At 57.3% G+C, this 23,844-nt stretch overlaps 1 protein-coding gene across 1 annotated transcript in view; it reads right to left on the bottom strand.

Moving 5' to 3' along the window:
* Positions 1-15,835: 15,835 nt before the first annotated feature.
* Positions 15,836-23,844, bottom strand: part of tshr (thyroid stimulating hormone receptor) — a 113,962-nt gene continuing 105,953 nt past the window's right edge. The window contains exons 9-10 of the mRNA XM_072495002.1: positions 18,727-18,915; positions 15,836-17,243 (exon numbers count right to left, since the gene is read on the bottom strand). Of these exons, the coding sequence (XP_072351103.1) occupies positions 15,836-17,243; positions 18,727-18,915 (1,597 nt within the window). The remainder of the gene's footprint in view (positions 17,244-18,726; positions 18,916-23,844) is intronic.

Here is a 23,844-nt window from a genome sequence, read left to right as displayed (position 1 = left end):
GAGGTTCTCATTTAAAAACCCGAAGCGGCCGCCCGTCATTCTCAACCTCAAAGCCCATAGCGGCTGTTGGACGCTTCTCCCTCAATCTGGACAACCTTCGGAACGCGCAACCGATCAATTCGACGACCCTCCCGACACCCGCCCACGACCCACCCGCCTGCCACCCGCACTTTGAAAAAGCCTGACTTAGAGCAGTTATAAAGAGAGACTGTGGCATCACTGGATTCGCACACATATATAATCTCCATTCCGTGAACAGACCCATTATCAATAAAAATATATATTTATTCCAATTTTTCAACAAATTTTCAACAAACCCCCCCCCCCCAACAAGAAGAAACAAAAACGCAACAATCAGAAATTATACATTGGATTTCCCCCATATACAATAACCCCCCATATAACATTTAAAAGCACAAATAGGGGAAAAAAAACACCTTCACCCAAACGCCACCCCAAAAGAAACCCCCCTCCCTCCCCCCCACCCCCCCCCCCCCCCCCCGCCCCTCGGCTGCTGCTGCTGCTGACCTCCTCCTAACGCTCCGTGAGATAGTCTAAGAACGGTTGCCACCGCCTGAGGAACCCCTGCACAGACCCTCGCAAGGCAAACTTTATCCTCTCCAGCTTAATGAGCCCTGCCATGTCATTGATCCAAGTCCGATACCCCAAATAATGCCAATCCCCAGCTCGGCTTGACCCGGGCGTTCACCACCTTGGACATAGTCCTCGCAAAACCCCTCTAAAACCCATCCAGCGCCGGGCACGACCAGAACATATGGACGTGATTTGCCGGGCTCCCAGAGCACCTCCCACATCTGTCCTCCACCCCAAAGAACCTACTCAACCTCGCCCCTGTCATATGCGCTCTGTGAGTAACTTTGAACTGTATTAGGCTGAGCCTGGCGCAAGAGGAGGAAAAATTAACCCTACTCAGGGCATCAGCCCACAGACCCTCATCTATCTCCTCCACAAGCTCCTCCTCCCACTTGCCCTTTAACTCCTCCACCGAGGCCTCCTCCTCTTCCTTCAGCTCCTGGTAAATCGCCGAAACCTTGCCTTCTCCAACCCATACACCCGAAATCACCCTGTCCTGAATCCCACGTGCCGGAAGCAGCGGGAATTCCTTCACCTGCCGCCTCACAAACGCCCTCACTTGCATGTACCTGAAAGCGTTTCCCGGGGGTAGCCCAAACTTCTCCTCCAGCGCCCCTAGGCTCGCAAACGTCCCATCGATGAACAGGCCCCCATTCTTCTAATCCCTGCCCGATGCCAGCTCCGAAACCCCCCATCCATCCTTCCCGGGACGAACCGATGGTTCTCCCGAATCGGGGAACAAACCGAGGCCCCCACCTCGCCCCTGTGTCACCTCCACTGCCCCCAGATCTTCAGCGTCGCCGCCACCACCGGACTCGTGGTGTACCTTGTCGGCGAGAGCGGCAGCGGTGCCATCACCAGCGCCCTCAGGCTCGTGCCCACACAGGACGCCATCTCTAGCCTCTTCCACGCCACCTCCTCTCCCTCCATTACCCACTTACGGATCATCGCCACATTAGCTGCCCAATAATAGCTACACAAATTCGGCAACGCCAGCCCCCCCCTGTCCCTGCTACGCTCCAGAAACACTCTCTTCACCCTCGGGGTCTTATTCGCCCACACAAATCCCATGATGCTCCTGCTTACCCATTTGAAAAAGGCCTTAGGGATCAGAATGGGAAGGCACTGGAACACAAAGAGAAACCTCGGGAGGACCATCATTTTGACCGACTGCACCCTACCTGCTAGTGAGAGTGGCAGCATATCCCAACTTTTAAAATCCTCCTCCATCTGCTCCACCAACCATGTCAAATTGAGCCTGTGCAGGGCCCCCCAGCTCCTAGCTACTTGGATCCCTAAGTACCAAAAGCTCCTTTCCACCCTCTTCAACGGTAGCTCGTCTATCCCCCTTCCCTGGTCCCCTGAATGCACCACAAAGAGTTCACTCTTCCCTACGTTGAGTTTATACCCCGAAAAGTCCCCAAACTCCCTAAGGATCCGCATGACCTCCGCCATCCCCTCCACTGGATCCGCAACATACAACAACAGGTCATCGGCATACAACGACACCCGGTGTTCCTCTCCCTCCCGGACCAATCCCCTCCATTTCCTAGATTCCCTCAGTGCCATGGCCAGCAGCTCAATTGCCAGTGCAAACAACAAGGGGGATAAGGGGCACCCCTGCCTCATCCCCCGGTACAGCCGTAAGTACTCCGACCTCTGCCGGTTCGTAGCCACACTCTCCACCGGGGCTTTATATGGCAGCCTGACCCAACTGATGAACCCCTCCCCGAACCCAAACCTCCGCAACACTTCCCAAAGATACTCCCACTCCACCCGATCAGAGGCCTTCTCCGCGTCCATAGCTGCCACTACCTCCGCTTCCCCCTCCACCAAGGGCACCATAATCACATTGAGGAGCCTCCGCACATTTGTGTTTAGATGCCTACCCTTCACAAATCCCGTCTGGTCCTCATGAATCACCCCCGGGACACAGTCCTCAATTCTTGTAGCCAGCACCTTCGCCAGCAACTTAGCGTCAACATTGAGGAGTGAGATCGGTCTATACGACCCACATTGCAATCGATCCTTGTCCCGCTTCAAGATCAAAGAAATCCGCGCCCTGGACATTGTCGGGGGCAAGGTCCCCCCCCTCCCTCGCCTTATTAAACGTCCTCACTAGCAACGGGCCAGCAGGTCCACGTATTTCCTGTAAAATTCAACCGGGAACCCATCCGGCCCTGGGGCCTTCCCCGCCTGCATGCTCCCCAATCCTTTAACTAGATCCTCCAGCCCAATCGGCGCCCCCAAACCAGCCACCTCCTCCTCCTCCACCCTCGGGAACCTCAGCTGATCCAGGAATCGTCGCATCCCCTCCTCCCCCATTTATTCTCACCGCACTCCGCACCGTATTCCCTCCTCTATCCTTGACTCCACCAATCTCCCTCGCTGCCTCCCTCTTACGAAGCTGATGTGCCAGCATCCGACTCGCCTTCTCCCCATACTCATACGCCGCCCCCTGCACTTTCCTCCACTGTGCCTCTGTTTTCCCCGTGGTCAACAGGTCGAATTCCGTCTGGAGGTTCCGTCGCTCCCTAAGTAGCCCCTCCTCGGGGGCCTCTGCATATCTCCTGTCCACCCTTAAAATCTCCCCCACCAACCTCTCCCTCCCCTCTCTCTTCTCCCTGTGGGCCCTAATGGAGATTAGCTCTCCCCTGACCACCGCCTTCAACGCCTCCCAGACTACCCCCACCTGCACCTCCCCATTGTCGTTGGCCTCCAAGTATCTTTCAATACACCCCCGCACCCGCCCGCAGACCCCTTCATCCGCCAACAGTCCCACATCGAAGCGCCACAGCAGGCGCTGGTCCCTCTCCTCCCCCAACTCCAGCTCCACCCAATGCGGGGCGTGGTCCGAGATGGCTATGGACGAATATTCCGTTCCCTCCACTTTCGGGATTAGCGCCCTACTCAAAATGAAAAAGTCTATCCGGGAGTAGGCTCTATGTACATGGGAAAAGAAGGAAAATTCCCTGGCCAGTGGCCTGGCAAACCTCCATGGATCCACTTCCCCCATCTGGTCCATAAACACCCTGAGCACCTTGGCCGCAGCCGGCCTCTTACCCGTCCTGGACCTAGAACGGTCCAGTGCTGGGTCCAGCACCGTGTTGAAGTCCCCCCCCCTCCGCCATTATCAAGCTTCCTACCTCCAGATCCGGAATCCGACCCAGCATGTATTTCATAAATCCGGCATCATCCCAATTCGGGGCATATACGTTCATCAGTACCACCCGCACCCCCTGCAACCTACCGCTCACCATCACATATCAACCTCCATTATCCACTACAACATTCAGTGCCTCGAACGACACCCGCTTCCCACCAGTATTGCAACCCCTCTGTTCTTCGCATCCAGCCCTGAATGAAAGACCTGCCCTCCCCATCCCTTTCTCAGCCTAACCTGATCTGCCACCTTCAGATGTGTCTCCTGGAGCATAACCACGTCTGCCTTCAGTCCCTTTAAGTGCGCGAACACACGGGCCCCCTTGACCGGCCCGTTCAGGCCCCTCACATTCCAAGTTATCAGCCGGATCAGGGGGCTACTCACCACCCCCACCCCCCTTGCCGACTAGCCATCTCCTTTTCTAGTCCAGCCACGTGCCCGCGCCTCTCGCACCCTCCAGTCCCCCAGGCGGCGGACTCCCGCCGCGACTACCTCTCCTACTTCCAGCTTTCCAGCTCCCCTTTGGCCAGTGCAGCAGCAACCCATTTCCCCCCCCTCCCCCTCTCCCCCCCAACCCCCGCTAGATCCTCATCTAGCCATTTTGCTCCCCCCATGACACTCCCGTAAGTCAGCTGACTCCTGCTGACCCCAGCCTCTCCCGCCATTCCATCGACCCCCCAGTGTGAGAATCCCCCGACCCCTTGGCAGTCAGTGTGCGCTCCTCTTCAGCACCGCCCTTTCCCCCCGGCCGATCTTGGATCGTGACACACAATCGCGCTGGCTGCAGCATCCCGAACTTCACCCCCTTCCGATGGAGCACCGCCTTAGCCCGGTTAAAACCAGCTCTCTTCTTAGCCACCTCCGCACTCCAGTCCTGGTAAATACGGATCTCCGTGTTCTCCCACCTGCTGCTCCGTTCTTTTTTGGCCCATCTCAGGACACACTCTCTGTCCATAAAGCGGTGGAACCTCACCACTACAGCCCTTGGCGGCTCGTTGGCTTTGAGTCTCCTTGCCAGGACCCGATGAGCCCCATCCAGCTCCAGGGGCCTCGGGAAAGCTCCCGCGCCCATCAGCAAATTGAGCATCGTGCTCATATATGCCCCGGCATCGGGCCCCTCCATTCCTTCAGGGAGACCCAGAATCTGAAGATTCTTCGTCCTCGACCTATTCTCCAGGTCATCAAATTTTTCCTGCCACCTCTTGTGCAGCGCCTCGTGCGCCTCCACCTTCACCGCCAGGCCCAAGATCTCGTCCTCGTTCTCCGAGGCTTTTTGCCGCACCTCCCGGATCGCCGCCCCTTGGGCCTTCTGGGTCTCCACAAACTTCTCAATCGCCGCCTTCATTGGCGCCAGCATTTCTGTCCTCAGCTCCTCAAAGCAGCATTTAAGAAACTCCAGCTGCTCCTGCGACCACTGCGCCCACGCTGCTTGGTCTCCACCCACCGCCATCTTGCTTTTCCTCCCTCGCACTTTCCGCTGCACCAGGATCACTTTTTTAACCGCTCCACTCCTGGTCCAATCCATATAATGTCGGGGGGACCTTGCTGTCACCATCCCACACTGGAAGCCGTTGAACATTTGCCGTTGGGCCCCCTCTGAAGAGCCCAAAAGTCCCTTCCCGGCGGGAGCTGCCGAACGTGCGACCTACCTAGGCATAGCCGCAACCGGAAGTCTCGAACAGACCCATTATCAATAAAAATTCTAGTGTCTAGTTTCAAACTGGCTTGGGATCGGTCTATTAGTAATACTTAACTCAAAACGGCAAAGATCCTGGGCGGGATTCTCCACTCGTGAACGCCGTCGAGGTTCACGACGGCGCGAAACGTTCCCTATCCAGACCGATTCAGGGCCCGATAATGGGCTAGGAGCGGGGCCGCGTAATTTACACGCGCCAGGCCTTGTCGCCGCGTAAAGGTGGCGCCGCATACATGACGCGGCCCACGCATACGTGGTTGCCGTCCTCTCCGGGTACGCCCCGCAAGAAGGTGTCAGACGGATCTTGCGGGGCTGCGGAAGAAAGGAGGTCCTCCTTCAGAGAGGACAGCCCGACGATCGGTGGGCACTGATCGCGGGTGGCACCCCATTTGAGGCCCCCCCGGTGTGGGATCCCCCCTCCCCCCCCCCCGCAGGCCGCCCCCCCAGCGTTCCTGCGCTGTTCCCGCCGGCAGCGACCAGGTGTGGACGGCGCCAGGGGGAACCCGCCGTTTTGGCCTGGCCGCTCGGCCCATCCGGGCCTGAGAATAGCAGGGGTGCCGGAGAATCACCACTTTGGGTGTCTCGGGCGATTCTCCGGCCTGCGCCGCGCAGAACCCGATGGGGCCGTTCTCGCCGCTTGGGAGAATCGTGGGAGGGCGTCGGACCGGCGTCGCGGGAAAATTCGGCGACCCAGCCGATTCTCCCAACCGGCGCGGGAGTGGAGAATCCCGCCCCCTGTGTCCACAACATTGGTATCTCGAGTGGTTGGTAAATTCTGAGTGTTTGACATGTCAGGGATTTGTCACTCTGGATGTGATCATTAAATCACTGACTCCACCTGCTGCAAAATGTTGTTCTATTTCTATAAAAGAGTGAAGACATCAGAAAGATCCTGCATTATCCTGGCACCTTTCGGATGTCCCAAATCGCTTTTTTTTAAAGTTGCAAAGTAGAAAGCACAGTTGCCAATTTAGAAAACTGCAAGCTCCCTCAAACAGCCAGGATACAATAATCAGATATACGTTGAACCCACCTGGACTACACTGCAGGAGTGAAAACACCTTCTTCAACAGGCTCACAACTTGTGCGCCCTTCCTAAGATCAACCAATCACATGAAATACAAACTGTTCCTTTGTTTGTAATTCGTAAAAGTGGTCTACTCTCCTTAACTTTACTTTCCTTGAGTCTATGAGTGTGGGTGTGTGTAATTGTGAGAGTTGATGATTCGGTAATATAACATTAAGCTTTCAGGGTCAACGTGTCAATAAAGAATCTTTCTATTTAACTGATGGTTATTTCAATTGACTCCAGACTCTGCGGCCAAGGACATTGATAGAAGTTTACTGGCACAGAAATAGGCCATTTAGTTCATTGTGTCTGCATCGGATGATAAAAAAAACGATGCTAATCCCTCCTTCCAGCAGGATACAGAACTTCAGGTATGGATCCAGACACCTTGGCCGGGATTCTCCGATCCTGCGTCGGGTCGGAGAATCGGCGGGGGGGGGGGGGGGGGTGCGAGAATCGCGCCACGTCGCTGTAGCGGCGGGCCGTCGATTCTCCGCCGACCAGAGAATCGGCGCCAATGTGGGGTCGCCGCCGCGCCGGCCGTGGGCCATTGAAAGCGACCCCCACCCCCCGCAATTCTCTGCACCTCGACGGCCGAGTGCCCGCCGAGTTCGGCCGAACCCCGCCAGCGTGGGTTACATATGGTCCTACCCGGCGGGACCTCGGAGCTGTGGCTGCGGGGGCTGTCCTGGTGGGGGGGGGGATTCCGACTCCGGGGAGGGGGGGGGCCTCCATGGTGGCCAGGCCTGCGATCGGGGCCTACCGATCGGTGGGCGGGCTAATTCCGTGGGGGGCCTATGTTCCTCCCCGCTGTACCCCTGTAGGGCTCCGCCATATTGCCCGGGGACTGGCACGGAGAGGGAAAGCCACGCGCATGCGCGGACCCACGCCGCCTGTGGCACGCCGGCTATCGAGCCCCGGAGCAGCGGACACCACTCTGGTGACGTACTAGCTCCCTCGGAAGAGGTGAATGCTTGGGCCTGGAGGCTCTTTGATGCCGGAGTTGCTCGCGCCGCTTTTGACGATGGCGTCAGAACTTGGCCGCGGGACCGGAGAATCCCGGCCCTTGTCAATGAGTTTGAGGGATTCTGCCTCAAACAATAATCAGAGCAGAGATTTCCAGGTATCTGCCACCCTCTGGGTGAAAACGCTTTTCCTAATATCGCCTCTAAACCTTTTACCAATCACCTGAAATCTGTGCCCAGCTAACTGACCTCTCCGTTCGGGGAAACAAGGCCTCCCTGTCTATCTAGACTCCTCATAATCTGGTATACCTCAATCAAGTCAGTCCTCAGCTTCCTCTGTTCTAAGGAAGACAGCCCTAGCCTACCTAATCTTTCCTCACAGCTGCAGCCCCAGCAACACTCTTGTAAATCTCTGCACTCTCTCCAGAGGAATTACGTCCTTCCTGTAATGTGGTGACCAGAACGGTACGCAAAACACGAGCTGTGGCCTGATCAACATTTTATACAGTTCCAGCATTACATCCTGGTTTTTTATTCAATACCTCACAACAGATCATTCCATATGCTTCCTTCACCACCTTATATAACTGTCCTGCCACCTCCAGTGATCTAAAGTCTCTCACTTTTTTTTGTACTTTTTCCAATTAAGGGGCAATTTAGCGTGGCCAATGCACCTACCCTGCACAGCTTTGGGTTGTGGGGGTGAAACCCACGCAAACACGGGAAGAATGTGCAAACTCCACACGGACAGTGACTGGGGCCGGGATCGAACCCAGGTCCCGGGCGCCGTGAGGCAGCAGTGCTAACCACCGCCACCGTGTTGCCCGTCGCTCACTTCTCAATTCTCACAATCGTTTATTGAGTATTCTCTTGCTTTGTTTGCCCTCAACAAATACATTTCCCCACACTTGTCTGGATTGAATTCCATTTGCCACTTCTCTGCTCAGTCAACCAAACCATTGATACCATTCTGGAGACAATGGCTATCCTCTTCACTATCAACTACACAGCTGATTTTTGTGTTATCTACAAACTTACCAATCATGCCTCCCCTAATTAAGTCCAAATTATTGATATATAACACAAAAAGTAGGGGATCCAAAATTGAGCCTTGTGGAACAACACGGGAAACCACTGTCGATCGACCATTACCCTCTGTTTCCTGTCACTGAGCCAATTTTGGTTCCAACACATCACATCCCCATGTATCCTACGGGCTCTTATTTGCCACATGGGATCTTGTCAAATGCCTTCCTAAAATCTATGTAGACAACATCCACTGCTCTACCCTCATCGATATATTCAAGAGGCGGCTGGAGATAGCACTTGGGGAGAATGGGATCAAACGTTATGGGGAGAAAGCAGGATTGGGCTATTGAGTTGGATGATCAGCCATGATCGTGATGAATAGCGGAGCAGGCTCGAAAGGCCAAAAAGCCTCCTGCTCCTATCTTCTATGTATCTATGTATCCTCTTGCTTACTTCCTCTAAACATACTATAAAGTTACAGCGGCTTGACTTTCCCCTAACAAAACCATGCTGATAATTTGCCCATCACCAAAGTCAGACTCACCAGTCTATAATTACTTATCCTGTCCCTCGCACCCTTTTGAAACAATGGTATAAGGTTGGCAATCCTCCGTCCTCTGGTACCATGCCTATATCTAGTGAGGATTGGAAAATGATCCTCCGAGCTCCCGCTATTTCTTCCCCAGCTTCCTATAACAGCCTGGGCCAAAATCCACCCGGCCCTGGTAATTTATCCAGCTCCAAGGATGTCAATTGCTGTAGTATTTCCTCTCTTATTATACTTAATGGACGGGGCTCTCTGACCCCCCCACTGGGTCGGAGAATCGCCGGGGGGGGGGGCGGTGTGAATCCCGCCTCGCCGCTCCGACCTCCAGCTGCTGAATTCTCCGGCGCCAGTTTTCGGGCGGGGATCACGCCACGACGGTCGGCGGCCTCCCCAGTAATTCTCCAGGCCCCGATGGGCCGAGCGGCCGCCCGTTTTCAGCCAGTCCTGCCGGCGTCAGATGGACATGGGGGGGGGGGGGGGGGGGGGGGGGGAGGATCCGGCCCTGGGGGGTCCTCCACGGTGGCCTGGCCCGTGATTGAGGCCCACCAATCTGCGGGCGGGCCTGTGCCGTGGGGGGCACTCTTTCCCTCCGGCCTCTGTAAGGCTCCGCCATGGCTGGCGCGGAGAAGAAACCCCCTGCGCATGCGCAGGAAACACGACGGCGGTTCTGCGCATGCGCCATAACATGCCAGCGGTTCTGGGCAAGCGGCAACTTGTGCCGGCCCTTTGGCGCCGGTTGGCGCGGTGCCAACCCCACCGGCGCCGGCCTAACCCCGGAAGTGCGGAGGATTCTGGGCGACCCGACGCCGGAGTGGTTCGCGCTGCTCTTGGGGCCGGCGTCGGGCCGTCCCGCCAATTGCGGGAGAATCCCGGCCATTCTGTCTAATATTTCAAACTCCTGCTCTTTAACTAGAATGTTAGCATCATCCCTCTCCTTAGTGAAGTCAAAGTACACATTGCAAACTCTGCCCGCATCTTTTGTATCAACGCGTAAGTTACCATGCATATCCCTGATGGTCGTACCTTTTCCATAGTTATCTTCTTTCTCTTAATGGAAAACAAAGAACATTACAGCACAGGAATAGGCCCTTCAGCCTACCAAGCCTGCGCCAATTCAGATTCCACATAGAGACCTATTACCTATTGCCCAAATGATCCGTATCCCTCCATTCCCCACCCGTTCATCTGTCTAGCAAGATACATCTTAAAAATTGCAATCATGCCTGTCTCCACCACCTTCACTGGCAACGCGTTCCAGACACCCATCACCCTCTGCATGAAAAACTTTCCCCGCACATCACCCCAAAACGTTCCCCTCTCACCTTGAACCTGTACCCCCTCATAATTGAGTCTTCCACAAAGCTTCTGAATATTCACTCTGTCTATACCTGTCATAATTTTGCAATTCTCAATCATGTCTCCCCTCAGCCTCCGCTTTTCCAACAAAAACATTCCGAGTTTATTCAACCTCTCCTCATCGCAAACACACTCCAGACCAGGCAACATTCTGGTAAACCTTCTTTGCACTCTCTCCAAAGCATCCACGTCCTTCTGGTAGTGTGGCAATCAGAACTGCACCCAATATTCCAAATGTGGCCTGACTAAAGTTTTACACAACTTTGACATGACCTGACAACTCTTGTACTCAATGCCCCGGCCGATGAAGGTAAGCATGCCGTATGCCTTCTTGACCACCTTATCCATCTGCTTTGCCACCTTCATGGAACTGTACTGGTAAAATGTCTTTGGGTTTTCCATTGAAACATTTGTTTTCACGAACAGGATCACAGCAAGCTGATGCCTCAGCCAACAGCCTCTGGTAGCTAAATCAAGTGTCAATATTAACTTTTTAAAGGGAATTGGATAAATAATTGGATAAATCCCCTGATATCAACATCCTGGGGGTTATTATTGACCAGAAACTGAACTGGACTAGCCATATAAATATTGTGTCTACAAGAACAAGCTTGTGACTGGGAATTTTGTGGTAATTGACTATGTCCTGACTTCCCAAACCATGGGCGGCATTCTCCCCTACCCAGCGGGGCGGGGGGGGTCCCGGCGGGATGGAGTGGCGTGAACCACTCTGGCGTCGGGCCGCCCCAAAGGTGCGGAATCCTCCTCACCTTTAGGGGCTAGGCCCGCCCCGGAGTGGTTGGCGCCAGGCCGGCTGGCGTGGAAGGCCTTTGGAGCCACGCCAGCCGGGGCCGAAGAGACTCCGCCAGCCGGCGCGAGTCCGCGCATGCGCGGGAGCATCAGCGGCTGCTGATGTCATCCCCGCGCATGCGCAGGGGGGGTTCACCTCCGCGTCGGCCATCGCGGAGGCTGATGATCGGCGCATAGGAAAAGAGTGCTCCCAAGGCACAGGCCCGCCCACGGATCGGTGGGCCCCGATCGCGGACCAGGCCACCGTGCGGGCACCCCCCGTGCCAGATCCCCCCGCGCCCCCCCCCCGCCCCCACCCCCCCAGGACCCTGGAGCCCACCCGCGCCGCCAGGTCCCGCCGGTAAGGGACCTGGTTCAATTTGCGCAGGCGGGACTGGCATAGAAGCAGCAGGACTTTGGCCCATCGCGGGCTGGAGAATCGCTGGGGGGGGGGCCACCGGTGCCGGAGAATTCGGCGGCCGGCGGGGGTGGGATTCACGCCGCACCCCCGGCGATTCTCCGACCCGGTGGGCATCGGAGAATCCCGCCCCATATCTACCATGTTCAAGGCTCAGGCCAGGAGTGTAATGGAATACTCTCCACTTGCTAGGATGAGTGCAGCCCCAACAACACTCACCAAGCTCAACACCATCCAGGAAAAAACAGTCGCTCGATCGGCACCCCACCAACCACCTCCAACATTCACTCCCTCCACCACTGACACACATGGCAGCCGTGTGCACCCTCTACAAGATGCACTGCAGCAACCCGCCCAAGGCTCCTTCGACAGCACCTCCCAAGAACGTGACCTCTATCACCTTGATGGATGGGGACAGCAGATACCTGGGAACCCCACCACCTGAAGGCTCCCCTTGAAATCACTCACCACCCTGACCTGGAAATATATCAGCCGTTCCTTCACTGTCGCTGGGTCAAAATCCTGGAACTCCCTCCCTAACAGCACTGTGGGTGTACCTACGCCACATGGACTGCAGCGGTTCAAGAAGGCAACTCACCACCACCTTCCCAAGGGCAACTAGGGATGGGCAATAAATGCTGGCCTTGCCAGCGAGGCCACATCACATGAACAAATTAAGGAGGATCTCCATGTTTCTGTTTCTTCTTTAAAACAGAAGATTTCGATGAGAAACTCATCCCTTTAACACAGAAACAAACTAGCTCAAAACTAAATCACACAGAACCCAAAAACAACCAGCAGTCAATATGCAAACAGTGCTATAAAACACTCAATAAATTAGGCAGAGCTTAACGTCCAAATATTTATCAACAGATGTTTCCACTATCAAGCAAGAAAACACAAGTGGGGCAGTGTGTAAAATATCAAATCATCAGCAATTCAATTCATCTTGTACTCAATGGAATTGTTCACAAATATTTGCGATTCTACTCTCGTGGATTCTGAATGAATGTTCACACTTCAAGGAACGGTTTAATGAAAAATGAAATGAAAATCGCTTAATGTCACAAGTAGGCTTCAAATGAAGTTACTGTGAAAAGCCCCTAGTCGCCACATTCCGGCGCCTGTTCGGGGAGGTTGGTACAGGAATCGAACCGTGCTGCTGGCCTGCCTTGGTCTGCTTTCAAAACCAGAGATTCAGCCCTGTGCTAAACTGGAGTTTAACTGGAGACCCCGAAATCAATTTGTTCGTCTATTCATCAGAGTGAAAAGCTAGGGGATGATGTACTCCACAATGTTGTCACCAAGCACGCGAGTGTGGCCCCATGTAGATGGTGCTCCCCTGCATTCTGTCTCGGCAATTGGAATTAAATTGCAATTTTACCACCTGAAGCAGGCCAAGTGCAGGCTTAACGTGGTGGTGCTGTTATAATACTCGCCCATAAAGCAAGAGTGTGGTAGGTTAAATGTCTATGCAATGTAGTGATCTTTGTTTCAACTGCTGTTGGTGTGTTTAGTACAGACTAATCCCACACCAGTTTGAGGGGGTTAGAAGGATTGAAGCACACAAGGAGTTATGCCTCTTGTTTGTTCTTGCATTTGATGCACCAGAAGGAGACAGGAGCTAGTGAGCGAGAACGGCCTGTCTCTGACCCTGAGAATAGACGCTCAGCATTTACACTAAGCTGCTTATTGCTTTTATACAAGGGGCCTAGATAGAGTGGATATGCTGCAAGGTGAGTAAACAGTGGGCATAAAGTAATTGGTAGAAGGATTAGCGGCGTTAGAAGGATTAGCGGTGGTTGAAGGATTAGCGGTGGTTGAAGGATTAGCGGTGGCAGAAGGATTAGCGGTGGTTGAAGGATTAGCGGTGGTTGAAGGATTAGCGGTGGTTGAAGGATTAGCGGTGGTTGAAGGATTAGCGGTGGTAGAAGGATTAGCGGTGGTAGAAGGATTAGCGGTGGTAGAAGGATTAGCGTAGGTAGAAGGATTAGCAGTGGTGGTGGTGGTGGTTGGGGGGGGGGTGGGGGGGCGATGATGTTGAAGTGAAACTTTTATGACCCAGGACATAGTGAGGGGGTTGAAACTCACTGTCTGAAATGGGTGGAAGACGCAGAAACCCTCCTCGCATTTGAAAACACACTTGGATATCCACCTGAGTTGGGGGTAACCTGTGTGACAAGGTCAGGAAGGTGGAATTAGGCCGGATAACTCATTTTCAGTCAGTAAGAATATAATGGGCTGTGTACCCTCCTTCTGTGTTGTAAATCCTATGGCAAGTGACTGCCTATTTAATATGGGTGTTGTAACTGGTGGGGTCTGCCCCAACAAACCTGTGAGTATCCTTGTACAGAGGTTGATTGCTGATGCCATACGTTCAGTCCTGATCGCTAATGAAATAATGTTTCCATGTTTCACACTAGCTGCTGAGTGGCATCTCTGAGCAAGATGAGAAATTTAATGGAATACTCTCCACTTGCCTGGAAGGGTGCAGCTCCAACAATACTCAGGAAGCTCGACACCATCCAGGACAAAGCAGCCCGCCTGATCTGCACCCCATCCATCGCCTTAAGTGTTTATTCTTCCCACCTCAAGTATTCATTCCTTCCATCCCAGTGGCAGCCTAATGTACCATCTACAATATTCACAGCAGCAACTCACTCGGGTTCTTTTGCGGCACATTTCAAATGGGGTGGGATTCTGAGCGTCTGCACCGAAATCGCGATTGGCGCGTGGCAATGGGCATTGACACCAAAATCTGGCGTGACGCCGCTCCCGCGGTTCTCTGGTCCCCGGAGAATCGCCGTGAATCTCGTACATGCGGTCTACCCGCCGCAGGTAGGGGGCCATTGACAGAGGCCCTCGCGGTGATTCTCCAGGGACAACTGGCCGAGTTCCCGAGGGCGTGGTCGGGAACGGCTGGTGGCGGATGCGGGCTCTGTCCGCGGCTGTCCTGGTGGGGGGGCGGAGGGGGATCCTTCACCGGGGCGGGCCTCACAGATGACCAAGGGGGGCGATCGGGCGGCACCGATCCGCAGGTACGCGCGATCTCGTGATGGGGCTACATTTTTTGTGACACTCCACAGTTCAAGACCACCATCGCGAATGGCGCGGCCGCCGCCTTGCGCATGCGCGGACTCCCGACCGGACGTGCGGGACCCCGTATCGGCAGCCACAGCTGCGAGAAGCACTCCGGGGCCCTGCCAGCCTCTTGCAGGTAGGAGAAACACTCTGAAAAGTCCAGAGTGAAACATCCGCGTTTTGACGCTGGCGCGGGGACATCGCCCCATTATTGGAGAATCCCGCCCATGATCTCTACCACCTAGAAGCACAAAGGCAGCAGACCCATGGGAACGTCATCGCCCGTACATGCCCCTCCAAGTCACTCACCATCCTGACTTGGAAATATATCGGCCGTTCCTTCACTGTCACTGGGTCAAACGCCTAACAGCACCGTGGATGTACCTACACCACATGGGCTGCAGCGGATCAAGAAGGCGGCTCACCCCCACCACCTCAAGAGCAATTAGGGGTATGCTTGGTCTTGTTTGTGACATCCACATCCCATCAGTGCATAAAACAAATTGCAGCAATGAACAGAACGGCTTCGTTCTGCATGTCATGATTCCAATTGGGAGCATCTTTATTGTTATTCTGTGGACTCTACTACCCTCGTGCCTAGATTGGAATCACTCGAGCTAATTTAAACTAGACCTCCCTCTTTACCTTTCCCTACAGCTAACGTTAGAATCCCTACAATGCAGAAGGAGGCCATTCAGCCCATCGGGTCTGCACCGACCCTTTGAATGAGCACCATACCCACGTCCACGCTGTCCTATCCCCGCAATCTAGCCTGCACATCCCTGGACACTAAGGGACAAATCCACCCAACCCGCACATCTTTGAACTGTGGGAGGACACCGGAGGAAACCCACGCAGACGGGGAGAACGTGCAAACTCCACACAGACGGTGACCCGAGGCCAGAATTGAACCCGGGTCCCTGGCGCCGTGAGGCAGCAGTGCTAACGTGCCGGAATCATTTAAATGGCTTCTTTGAACCAAGCGCCACATTATGTCAACGAAATCATGGGTAATAATACAAACATACCTATTATGTTTTTCATTGCTAACTACTACTGCACTTCTGGTCACGAGTTAACCTTCAAATCTAAAGCTACCTCCCTGTCCCCCCCTCCTCCATTCCACAGTTACAGTTCACTCACTTTGCAACCTCTGCCAATTGTCACTGTTTTCTGGCAGTTACTGTGGTGTTGGTGAGGGCTGCAAGAGAGGTGGTTCGTGTTGGCGAGGTCCAGCGTTGCCCCCCTGCCACCCCGGATCCCGGAGAAAACATTGCCGTTCTTGACAGGGACGGTCTGACCCCGGTAGAGCTGGGCCCGCCGCTGGCAGAGGCCCACCTTGCTCAGTAAGATGAAGACGTCACGGCGGAAGGCCTTGGTGAAGATGACATAAAGGAAAGGGTTGGCGCAGGAATTGAGCGGGTAGAAGAGGACCAGCAATATCTTGGAGTTGGTCACGGTTATCAGTGGCTTGTTCAAGATGGCGGACAGCGCATAGAAAGAGATGGGGGCCATGCAGGTGAAGTCGGTGAAGATCAACACCGCCATCCGTTTGGCGATTTTGGTGTCTTTGCTGCCTGGTTTGTAATGTGGGTTCTTTACCGTCACGTAGATCTTGACGTAGCAGGCGCAGATTATGATGAACGCCAAGATGTTGCCCAACAGAACCAAAACGATGTAGCCCTGTGCCAGCTGGGACTCTGTATCCATGGGCAGGCAGATGCTGACCTTAATGTAGCTGCTTACTCCTACAATGGGGAGAAGGGCCAAGGTGAAGCAGAGCACCCAGCCTCCTGCCATGACCATGGCAGCGTGTCGCAGCCTCAGCTTCCTGTCTAAACGCATGGCAAAGTTGATAGCGTACCAGCGCTCCAGCGTGATCACGGTAAGCGTGTAGACGGAGAACTCGCTGGCAAAGACGGTGAAGAATCCGGCAGTGTTGCAGCCAGGCCCCGTCTGCCAGACTATGGCATAATTGTAATACTCGGTTCTGGTGTAGAGGTCCACTGAGGCAATCAGCAGTAAGTAAATGCCCATGCAGAAATCTGCCACTGCCAGGTTGCACATCAGAAAGCGAGGGACAGTGAGCTTGTAGTGACTAGTCAGTAGAACCAGGAGTACAAATATATTGCCCAGAATGGCCAACAGGTTAACAAACCATACGATAATTCTCAGAGAGTCGTAACCCATAATGTCCTCGCAAGGGTTGAATTCATCCGGCTCTGGCTTGCATACAATCTCCTCGTTGCCCCCGCACACCATGTAATCATAATGATTGTCGAAAGCTTGTACGTGGTCCTCCTGCGGGTTCTTCAGCTCCTGGCCAAACCCAACATCTTCATCTCCTTGTTCCTCAAAGAAGACATAATAGTGGGAGTTGCTGTGGAAATCTCGGTGCTTTGAACCCTGGTCAGAGGTTTGACCTGCGTTATCGTCAGCGTAGCTATGGTAAAAAGGCCCATTGTATAAACTGAAGGATCTTTTCTGCCTGAGCCCATGACCTCCGGTTTGATTGCACATTATTGACTCCAAAAGCCTGTAAGGCAAACTGAAGATCGAAAAGACACATTATAGAGCAGAAAACATTGGGGCAATATTTAGTGAAATAATTACGATGAGTGCTTCACTTATTCAGCGTCACTGTGCTGAATTCAGATCACAGCATGGTTTCCTCAACTGAAACCCTTCTGCAATGGGTGAAAACCCGAGTTCCCTCTCACCTTCCTCAGTCTTACCTTCCACCCGTCTCAATTTTAACATTCTCATCCTCTTGTTTTCTAATCCCTCCATTGCCTTGGCTCTCTCTATCTCTGTGACCTCCTCCAACCGTACAACCCTCCGAGATATCTGCATCCGTCCACATCAGGCCTCATGCACCCCTGATTTTAATCCCCTCCGCCGTTGGCCGCTGTGTCCACACTTGAAGCCAATGTTTTTCGACCAGGATTCCCTGGAACCCAGGCCTTCACCTCTCTGATTGCACGGCGGCGGATTGTACTGGAGTGGCGGTCGGCATCGCCACCGGGGATAGCGGCTTGGTTGGGTGACCTGTACGACTTCCTGCGGTTAGAGAAGATAAAGTGTGAGTTAAGGGGCTCTGCAGGGGGGTTTGAGAAAAGGTGGGGGATGTCTGTGACCGTGTTTGAGGGGCTGTTCGGGGTGGGGGGGGGGTGAAAATTGGGGAAAATCTGTACTGACTGTATAATTGATTGCTGGGAAGTATATTTCCCGGAGTGTTTATTTGCTGTAACCTGTTTTGATATATGTTTGTAATAAAATACATTTTAATAAAAAGGATTCCCAGGAACCCACAGCTTCCCTTAAAAGGGTTCTGCACAATTTTTATGTCATTTGAAAATTGTACCAAATTTCACAAGATATATCGTTCTTCCATTTAATGGAAAATAATCGTTCATTCATTCAATAGTATTGTACTTTTGTTTTCACTTTTGTTTTATAATATATATATGATGGGAGTGGGGGGGGGGGGGGGGAGGGGGAGAGAGGGGTCAGGATTCCACGGAATTACACAATATATTACAGTTTTCCTTAATCGAGAAAAGGTTGTAAACTACTGCCCTAAGTTCTGGAATTCCCTCCCGAAATCTCTCCTCCGCTCGTCCGCCCTCTCCTCATTTAAGACATCCTTAAAACCTATCTCTTTGACCCAACTCTTCATCTGTTCTAATACCTCCTTATGTGGTTACGTGTCAAATCTTGTTTGGTAACACTCCTTTGATGTTTCACTGTCTTAAGGGTAAGTTATTGTTCTATTAACTAGGCACCACGTCAGACACTATGGTTAACTTCTGCACACCAGGGAAACAGTGATTAACAGTCTCAGCCTCGTTCATTCACCGCTGTTTAAAGTCGGTAGGCGTCCCCACACTATGAAACATTGACTCAGAGGTGCACTGAAAAACCTTTGTAAAATATCACTGATGGGTTTCAGTACCCAGTGTCCCAGGGAAAGAACATCACCCAATTTGTCTTGGCTATCTTCATGGGCACTGACTTACCCTTGGTTTTTCTTCCAGTTCTTGAACGCACAGCAGTGGCTTGGATACGTGAGGTCAGCTCTCATTAGGTGAAGGAAAGTCTTCAGAGGAGGGAGCTTCTTCAGCGTCCATGTGTTCTTTGCCATCAATTCCTTCAGCGGTTCCAGCCCTTTGCTGGGAAGTGAGTGGACACTGGACTGGGACACGTCACTGCGAGAAGGAGAGACCGATATTGACATTGCGTTTCTAAGGCCAGCTCCAAGTCAGCTGAATTGGCAGGTTACTCTCCAGATTAAATCAAACTGTTCGATGAGGGGGGTGAGCTCTCGATCCTTGTGACCATGGCAATGCAGAACTTGTGCTCGCTGACTGCAACCCTCCCCCACCCAAAACCCCCCAACCACCACTTTAAGTAAAAACCTCCCCCCACCCCTCTCTACTCCCAAACAAATCCGTGTTCCCGGATCAGAAACATTTCCATGGGATCCTCGCACCATTCGGGGAACAGCTGGAGCTGCCCACTCGGGTGCGAAATGGGAGAGGTGGGTCAGGGAAGGCACTGAAATCACAGCTACGGTGGGTCCCCGCTATCCTGAGGTATCTGGAGGAGTCTATTCCTATCCCATCTTTCCAAAGATCTTCCCTCCTATGTTGTTAATGTGTACAGAATTGATGGAAAATTCTGGAGGTTGAGTCATCCCGTCGGACCTGCCTCCCTTTGAGATGCCAATGGGTAAAGCAGGTGGACACTGCCACTGCCCATCCTATACCCCCTCCATCACTACCCCACTTCCCCAGGGCAACCCCCAATATGCAGCACAAATTCAATGTAACAACATCCTACCCCAAATCCCACTCGCACCTGCATCAAATGCCCCAAACAATCATCACCATTACTCCCGGGAAATTGACCCAGTTTCACAGCCCAATCTGGGGGTGGCCGCTCTGAATTTGCCCTCAAGGGGTAAAACTGATGACATTGAGCCAACCACACCCGTTCTCTCCCAATATTAATCTCCGTAGCAACGAAGGGCTACGTCAGATTGCCAAGTGAAGACAGTGCTGTCATTACAGAAAGGATTCTATTGGACGAGCGCATTCCGAAACAGGAATAATTTACTGGTCAGCCAATCGGCGCAGATCTCCAACACCCTAGGGACTGCCTAACGTCTCCTGAGGGCACAACCCCCCCCCCCACCAATCCCCTCCCCCCCCCATCCCACCGCCACTCCCCTCCCCCCATCCCACCGCCCCTCCCCTCCCCCCCCCATCCCACCGCCCCTCCCCTCCCCCCCATCCCACCGCCACTCCCCCCCCATCCCACCGCCACTCCCCTCCCCCCCATCCCACCGCCCCTCCCCTCCCCATCCCACCGCCACTCCCCTCCCCCCCCATCCCACCGCCACTCCCCCCCCATCCCACCGCCACTCCCCCCCCATCCCACCGCCCCTCCCCTCCCCCCCATCCCACCGCCCCTCCCCTCCCCATCCCACCGCCACTCCCCTCCCCCATCCCACCGCCCCTCCCCTCCCCCATCCCACCGCCCCTCCCCTCCCCATCCCACCGCCACTCCCCTCCCCCCCATCCCACCGCCCCTCCCCTCCCCATCCCACCGCCACTCCCCTCCCCCCCATCCCACCGCCACTCCCCCCCCATCCCACCGCCACTCCCCTCCCCCCCATCCCACCGCCCCTCCCCTCCCCATCCCACCGCCACTCCCCTCCCCATCCCACCGCCACTCCCCTCCCCCATCCCACCGCCCCTCCCCTCCCCCATCCCACCGCCCCTCCCCTCCCCCATCCCACCGCCACTCCCCTCCCCCCCATCCCACCGCCACTCCCCCCCATCCCACCGCCACTCCCCCCCCATCCCACCGCCACTCCCCCCCCATCCCACCGCCACTCCCCCCCATCCCACCGCCACTCCCCCCCCATCCCACCGCCCCTCCCCTCCCCATCCCACCGCCACTCCCCTCCCCCCCATCCCACCGCCACTCCTCTCCCCCACCCATTCCACCGCCACTCCCCTCCCCCACCCCCCCACCGCCACTCCCCTCCCCCCCATCCCACCGCCACTCCCCTCCCCCACCCCCCCACCGCCACTCCCCTCCCCCCCATTCCACCACCACTCCCCTCCCCCACCCCCCCACCGCCACTCCCCTCCCCACCCATCCCACCGCCACTCCCCTCCCCCACACCCCCACCGCCACTCCCCTCCCCCACCCATCCCACCGCCACTCCCCTCCCCCACACCCCCACCGCCACTCCCCTCCCCCACCCATCCCACCGCCACTCCCCTCCCCCACACCCCCACCGCCACTCCTCTCCCCCACCCATCCCACCGCCACTCCCCCCCCACCCATCCCACCGCCACTCCCCTCCCCCCATTCCACCGCCACTCCCCTCCCCCACCCCCCCACCGCCACTCCCCTCCCCCATCCCACCGCCACTCCCCTCCCCCACCCATCCCACCGCCACTCCCCTCCCCCCCCATCCCACCGCCACTCCCCCCATCCCACCGCCCCTCCCCTCCCCCCCATCCCACCGCCACTCCCCCCCCATCCCACCGCCACTCCCCCCCCATCCCACCGCCCCTCCCCTCCCCCATCCCACCGCCACTCCCCTCCCCCATCCCACCGCCCCTCCCCTCCCCATCCCACCGCCACTCCCCCCCCCATCCCACCGCCACTCCCCCCCCATCCCACCGCCACTCCTCTCCCCCACCCATCCCACCGCCACTCCCCCCCCATCCCACCGCCACTCCCCCCCCATCCCACCGCCACTCCTCTCCCCCACCCATCCCACCGCCACTCCCCCCCCACCCATCCCACCGCCACTCCCCTCCCCCCCATCCCACCGCCCCTCCCCTCCCCCATCCCACCGCCACTCCCCTCCCCCCCATCCCACCGCCCCTCCCCTCCCCATCCCACCGCCACTCCCCTCCCCCCCCATCCCACCGCCACTCCCCCCCATCCCACCGCCACTCCCCCCCCATCCCACCGCCACTCCCCCCCCCATCCCACCGCCACTCCCCCCCATCCCACCGCCACTCCCCCCCCATCCCACCGCCCCTCCCCTCCCCATCCCACCGCCACTCCCCTCCCCCCCCATCCCACCGCCACTCCTCTCCCCCACCCATTCCACCGCCACTCCCCTCCCCCACCCCCCCACCGCCACTCCCCTCCCCCCCATCCCACCGCCACTCCCCTCCCCCACCCCCCCACCGCCACTCCCCTCCCCCCCATTCCACCACCACTCCCCTCCCCCACCCCCCCACCGCCACTCCCCTCCCCACCCATCCCACCGCCACTCCCCTCCCCCACACCCCCACCGCCACTCCCCTCCCCCACCCATCCCACCGCCACTCCCCTCCCCCACACCCCCACCGCCACTCCCCTCCCCCACCCATCCCACCGCCACTCCCCTCCCCCACACCCCCACCGCCACTCCTCTCCCCCACCCATCCCACCGCCACTCCCCCCCCACCCATCCCACCGCCACTCCCCTCCCCCCATTCCACCGCCACTCCCCTCCCCCACCGCCCCAACCGTCACTCCCCTCCCCCCACCCCACCGCCACTCCCCTCCCCCACCCATCCCACCGCCACTCCCCTCCCCCCCATCCCACCGCCACTCCCCCCATCCCACCGCCCCTCCCCTCCCCCCATCCCACCGCCACTCCCCCCCCATCCCACCGCCACTCCCCCCCCATCCCACCGCCCCTCCCCTCCCCCATCCCACCGCCACTCCCCTCCCCCATCCCACCGCCCCTCCCCTCCCCCATCCCACCGCCACTCCCCCCCCCCCCATCCCACCGCCACTCCCCCCCCATCCCACCGCCACTCCTCTCCCCCACCCATCCCACCGCCACTCCCCCCCATCCCACCGCCACTCCCCCCCCATCCCACCGCCACTCCTCTCCCCCACCCATCCCACCGCCACTCCCCCCCCACCCATCCCACCGCCACTCCCCTCCCCCCCATCCCACCGCCCCTCCCCTCCCCCATCCCACCGCCACTCCCCTCCCCCCCATCCCACCGCCCCTCCCCTCCCCATCCCACCGCCACTCCCCTCCCCCCCATCCCACCGCCACTCCCCCCCCCATCCCACCGCCACTCCCCCCCATCCCACCGCCCCTCCCCTCCCCCCCATCCCACCGCCACTCCCCACCCCCCCATCCCACCGCCACTCCCCCCCCATCCCACCGCCACTCCCCTCCCCCCCATCCCACCGCCACTCCCCCCCCATCCCACCGCCACTCCCCTCCCCCATCCCACCGCCCCTCCCCTCCCCCCATCCCACCGCCCCTCCCCTCCCCCCCATCCCACCGCCACTCCCCCCCCATCCCACCGCCACTCCCCTCCCCATCCCACCGCCCCTCCCCTCCCCCCCATCCCACCGCCACTCCCCCCCCATCCCACCGCCACTCCCCTCCCCATCCCACCGCCACTCCCCCCCCATCCCACCGCCACTCCCCTCCCCATCCCACCGCCAGTCCCCTCCCCCATCCCACCGCCACTCCCCTCCCCCCCATCCCACCGCCACTCCCCCCCATCCCACCGCCACTCCCCTCCCCTCCATCCCACCGCCCCTCCCCTCCCCCCCATCCCACCGCCACTCCCCTCCCCATCCCACCGCCACTCCCCTCCCCCCATCCCACCGCCACTCCCCCCCCATCCCACCGCCACTCCTCTCCCCATCCCACCGCCACTCCCCTCCCCCCCATCCCACCGCCACTCCCCCCCATCCCACCGCCACTCCCCCTCCATCCCACCGCCACTCCCCCCCCATCCCACCGCCACTCCCCCCCCATCCCACCGCCCCTCCCCTCCCCCCCATCCCACCGCCACTCCCCTCCCCCCCATCCCACCGCCACTCCCCCCCCATCCCACCGCCACTCCCCTCCCCCCCATCCCACCGCCACTCCCCCCCCCATCCCACCGCCACTCCCCTCCCCCCCATCCCACCGCCACTCCGACCCATCCCACCGCCACTCCCCTCCCCCCCATCCCACCGCCACTCCCCCCCCATCCCACCGCCCCTCCCCTCCCCCCCATCCCACCGCCACTCCCCTCCCCCATCCCACCGCCACTCCCCTCCCCCATCCCACCGCCACTCCCCCCCATCCCACCGCCACTCCC

Source organism: Scyliorhinus torazame, chromosome 2 (assembly GCF_047496885.1).
Source record: "Scyliorhinus torazame isolate Kashiwa2021f chromosome 2, sScyTor2.1, whole genome shotgun sequence".
Lineage (NCBI taxonomy): Eukaryota > Metazoa > Chordata > Chondrichthyes > Carcharhiniformes > Scyliorhinidae > Scyliorhinus > Scyliorhinus torazame.
This window is presented reverse-complemented; position numbering and strand designations above follow the sequence as displayed.